Genomic DNA, 4,606 nt, shown 5'->3' on the forward strand with positions numbered 1-4,606 from the left:
AAAAGTGGTATATCAAGTCCCCTTTCCCATTATTACAAATTCCCTCTTTGTTGAAAGACTCAAATATTTTGAAAACCTACAATGGCTATTCCACAAACACACCTTACCCTTTATGCACAGCAAACCTATACAACTAAGCTCTTGTATCATTTAAAAGAGACAATTAGTGGTTAAAAGATTACAGCATGCAGTACAGAGGTGCATCTCCTGCAAACCAAAAAATACACTGCACCATTAATATGAGATCGGCACAATGTGATATCTGGTGGCCAAGGAAAAAGAAAAGGTGAAATAAAACATTAAAAATAAGGCAAAAGAATAATGTGAGCCATTGTTTCTATTCATAAATACCTGTTGTTCAATCAGAAAATTAATATCACAATAAGATGCAATAGAAATCAATAATATATTTAAAAAATCTTCAAAAAGGTTCAACGCATTAATTTAAGTCTCAACAAGTCTTACTGATTGTGCTCACTGAAGCTCTTCCTGAAGTCCCAGACTTTGAGAAATGTTGAGGCTTTATAGCCCCTCTCCATAAAGTGTTCGGTGTCTCAAATACTCCTCTAGGCACTGAATGGCATAGTCATCCACTCTGGGATCAAACTTATTGGCAAAGAGGTGATGGTGTTGCAGCATCCAGTGCAGATCCCCAGCCCCGTATACACACACCGAGTGTCTGTAAGTACCAGTGCAGGGAGGATACGAAGCTCCTTTCTCGGTGTCTCCTTCCAAGCTGTCCCACTTCACCAGCCTCGCCATTGCATTCATGTCTGAGGTGTCATATTTACCGTGATAAGGAACCGAGCCTGGGATTCCAGGCAGTCGATTCAAAGTTGCCCAGACAAATTCATCTGGGCTGTAAGTATCATTTGCAAATTGTAGTAATTTCTCTGCATCTGGATGTTCAAATACTGATTTCACAAAGTCTCTAGTCACCACAAAATAAGCATTTCCAACAAATATGGGAACACTTATTGGTGGGGAAGGTTTTCTAATATCAGTTCTTGCTACTACAGATCCACGTATTTCATACTGAAACACCCAACGGGCTTGTTTATGTTGTGGTGGCTTTTCAGACTCTAGGCTGTTCTTGCCATTCAGGACCTTCAGGGCTCTGACTATCTCAGCGTTGGTCTTTATTGGGAAGTCGGTGCCACATGTGTTTATCAGATATCTCCAGGGCACTGCACTTTTCAGCAGATCCTCCATGCAGTTCAGATCAGCTTGAACCCTGGACCAAGATGCATAAACCACCTTTTCCAGTTTAGACGCCACAAAGACATTTTCAAAGCACGATGCAATGGCCCTCACAGCCTCCTTAAATACCTCAGGAGACTTTTCATCCACGTGGACGCAGTAAACGTTCTGAGGTGTATAAATTGCCCTTAAAAGCCTCTCAAATATTTCAATATTTTCATGGATTACCATAGAATATGCAATGGGGAAATTTGCTTCTTCTTTGCTCAGCAGAATAGGAATAAATTTCCTTGTTTCCTTGAATCGATTACAGTGTTTTGTCCAATTCAGGTAGTCATTTTCGCTTAAAGGCAGTTTTTTGTTTTTTATTTCCAGTCTCCCTAAAAGTGCCCGTTCTATGGCTTCCTGATCCCCGCTGATTATTCTGGAGCAGGATATGGGACCTTGAGGTGACAGGGTCAGAGATGGGAACAACTGGTCCTTACAGTAGTTACTTTTCGAACTGTTTGCTTCCCTCAGGAAGTCATCCAAGTTGCAATCTTGGAAGACGTATGTCAGCAGCACTTTGACGGCAAACAGCAACAGGAATCCAAAAGCCATCAGATGCCGAATATGACGCCATCGGATAGTCCTTTTCTTATAAAACACCATCTTCAGAGCAAATGTTGAGAACTTCATGTTCATGCTGTGTGGATAATTGTTCCTCTTTTTCTAGAAACAGTCCATGGTTGAATAATGAACATGTGGATATAGAGCACAGTTTGTATAGAGAGCACTGAATGTACAGTTCGTAGCACTGCTGCTGCTGCTCCCCGAATCTACAAGTTCAAGGTTTACAAGGGAACAAGTTACTTAACACCTTTCCTTCTCATCTCTTAACTGTTGCAATAAAAAAAAACATGACAAGATTACAGCACAACGGTAAAATATGAAGCAGAAACCACCAGGATCCACCCATCTTACAGGCACATCGTATTGTTGAGGACTTATTGAGCTCTAAATGTTTACACAGGCATATGGGCGGTCAAACTAGTTTCTCAGTGACAACCTAAATAGCATCCTCGTTCCATGCTGCCGTTTGAATCACAGTTACACATCAGAAAATGGCATACTCGGCTGCAACAAGTATTTTCTTATTACTGCTTATGGTTTGGTCAAATGGCTGTTTTAAGTATATAACAAACATCTCAAAAGAGGAGTGAAGCCCCAAATATCGTATCATAACAAGGCAAAAAAAAAAAAAGCCTTCACTAATCAAGTGTACAGTATTTCAATCGATCATATCAGTTCAAAGATATACGTTCCATCAGAATTTATTTCTATCAATTTACAAAATATTGGGAGGAAAAAGCCTCAGAAGAGTTTCAGAGATTTTTTATTCTTTGCTACATTTGTACCCTGTGCTTTCCCACTCATGGCAGGCTCAATGTGGCTTACACAGGGCAATGGAGGGTTAAGTGACTTGCCCAGAGTCACAAGGAGCTGCCTGAAGAGGGAATTGAACTCAGTTCCTCAGGACCAAAGTTCACCACCCTAACCACTAGGCCACTCCTCCAATTGTACATTAGGGGGTCCTTTTACAAAGGCACGCTAGTGTTTTTTGCGTGCACTAAAAATAAGTGTGTGCTAAATGCTAGAGATTCCCATATACACAGGGCCGTGCCAACACGGTAAGCGGGGTAAGCACCGCAGGGGGGCGCCTGCCTTCAAGGGCGCCGCTGCGGTGCTTCCCCGCCATACCGCTTGGGGGTTTAAATTGTGAAGCCGAGTTGCAACTTGCAGGCAGCGCCTCGCGTCTGCCCGGCTGCTTGTAAAACAAGTAAATCTCTTCTATTCGTTGTCGGGCCTCACTGTGTCCCGCCCTCCTCTGAGGTAACTTCCTATTCCGCGAGGGCGGGACATAGTGAGGCCCGACAACGAATAGAAGAGATTTACTTGTATCCATTTATAGTAATAGTAGTACCTTTTGCCAAGAGGGAGTACAGAAACGATGGTACTGCGGAGCCGAGGGAACAAGAGGAGCAACAGGACTACAGTTCCCAGATTGCTTTAGGGAGGGAGCGGGAGCTTTCTGTGTAGCTGCGAGGTGTCCAGACACGGCTCGGTTATAGCTGATTCTGGCACTCCCGATCTTGTACGCTGCCCTGTCTGCTTGCAGGAGCTGCCGACCGGCCGTATTAATTCGCACCTGGACTGCTGCTTGCAGCGGGGCAATCCCACCGCCCTTCAGGGCAGCAAGAGGATACCACCGCTTTCCCTCTCTTTTCCAAACTTAAGACCGGGGTGGACAGTGCCTGCCCCTCTCCCCCCACCAGAGGCCGTGGGACTGAGAAGGATGATAGCCAGGGGCTGGCAACCGGGGCTACCACAATTTATCAACAGAAGAGCATGCCCAAGAAGCTGGATGGGATTGGAAGCTTCTAGCTGACAAGATGAGGCCATGCAGTCTGGAAGATTACGAGGGGCAGAGTAAAGTGCTGGGGGAAAACACGCTGCTCAGGACTCTGCTGCACGCCCACGAGATTCCCTCCATCATCCTCTGGGGACCGCCCGGCTGTGGCAAGGTGAGTGCTGGCTGCGGTGCAACACCTTGAGGGCTGGCCTAGGGCTCAGGTCAATTTTTGTTCTCCACTGTTCTGTCTCCCTTTACATTTACGTGAGACACTTCTACCCCTCAAAATCCCAGTGGAGGTCTTTGCTGTTTATAAAACATTGTGTCCCTGCTCTGTGATCTGAGACATTCGTCTGGCAAACTGTTTTAAGGTAATCAATCTCTCCCTGCCTCCTCCTGTGCTTCAACCTGGTGCTAGAGTTGTCCCTTGCCTGTCCTATGCTTGTAAAGTTTACAAGCTCCCCCTTTCCTCGCCATCTGGTTGGTTTCATCTGTGTTTATTTGGACTTAGCTATGCCTTCAGTAGCAGTTTATGGCTTGAGTGACAGTAGAAATTACTGTTTATGGTATAGTAGAATTGCTCTATAGGTCCTGAGTGTTTTGTATTCTCTGCATGCCTAGTACTAGATTTTGGAGGGGGGTGTTAAAAAATGACCGGCCCCATGCTCCTCACCTGTAGGTACCATGTTATAGAAAGATAGGGTATATGTCATTATGAGTCTTATTAGGCACCTAACTGCTTTCTAAAGCAGATGCCCTGTTAAAAGTTTATATTTATTTACTTATTTATGGTATTTTATGCTAGATGGGGGGGGGGGGGGGGGGGGGCGCCCAACTGATAGTCTGCAGGGGGGCACCAGAGACCCTAGGCACGGCCCTGCATATACATTATTCCTTGATCAACAACACACTATCCCAATATACACCCTCTTCCCACTCCCTACCTCTACCATCTTCCTCCCTTACCCATTTTACTCATCCACATTTTGTTGTCCATCTCTTCATACACTATAT

The 4,606-nt window shown here is 44.8% G+C and overlaps 1 protein-coding gene across 1 annotated transcript; it reads right to left on the minus strand.

The window, feature by feature from the left end:
- Nucleotides 1-466: 466 nt before the first annotated feature.
- Nucleotides 467-2,001, minus strand: LOC115460636 (beta-1,3-galactosyl-O-glycosyl-glycoprotein beta-1,6-N-acetylglucosaminyltransferase 3-like). Its single transcript, XM_030190402.1, has one exon. The coding sequence runs from the start codon at nucleotides 1,882-1,884 to the stop codon at nucleotides 523-525; it is 1,362 nt and encodes a 453-aa protein (XP_030046262.1). The 5' UTR covers nucleotides 1,885-2,001; the 3' UTR covers nucleotides 467-522.
- Nucleotides 2,002-4,606: the final 2,605 nt, after the last annotated feature.

The sequence above is a fragment of the Microcaecilia unicolor genome, chromosome 1 (assembly GCF_901765095.1).
Source record: "Microcaecilia unicolor chromosome 1, aMicUni1.1, whole genome shotgun sequence".
Lineage (NCBI taxonomy): Eukaryota > Metazoa > Chordata > Amphibia > Gymnophiona > Siphonopidae > Microcaecilia > Microcaecilia unicolor.

Excerpts from the sequence above, each read along its gene's own strand:
- LOC115460636 (XM_030190402.1), bottom strand. The coding sequence starts at position 1,884 with ATGAACATGAAGTTCTCAACATTTGCTCTGAAGATGGTGTTTTATAAG.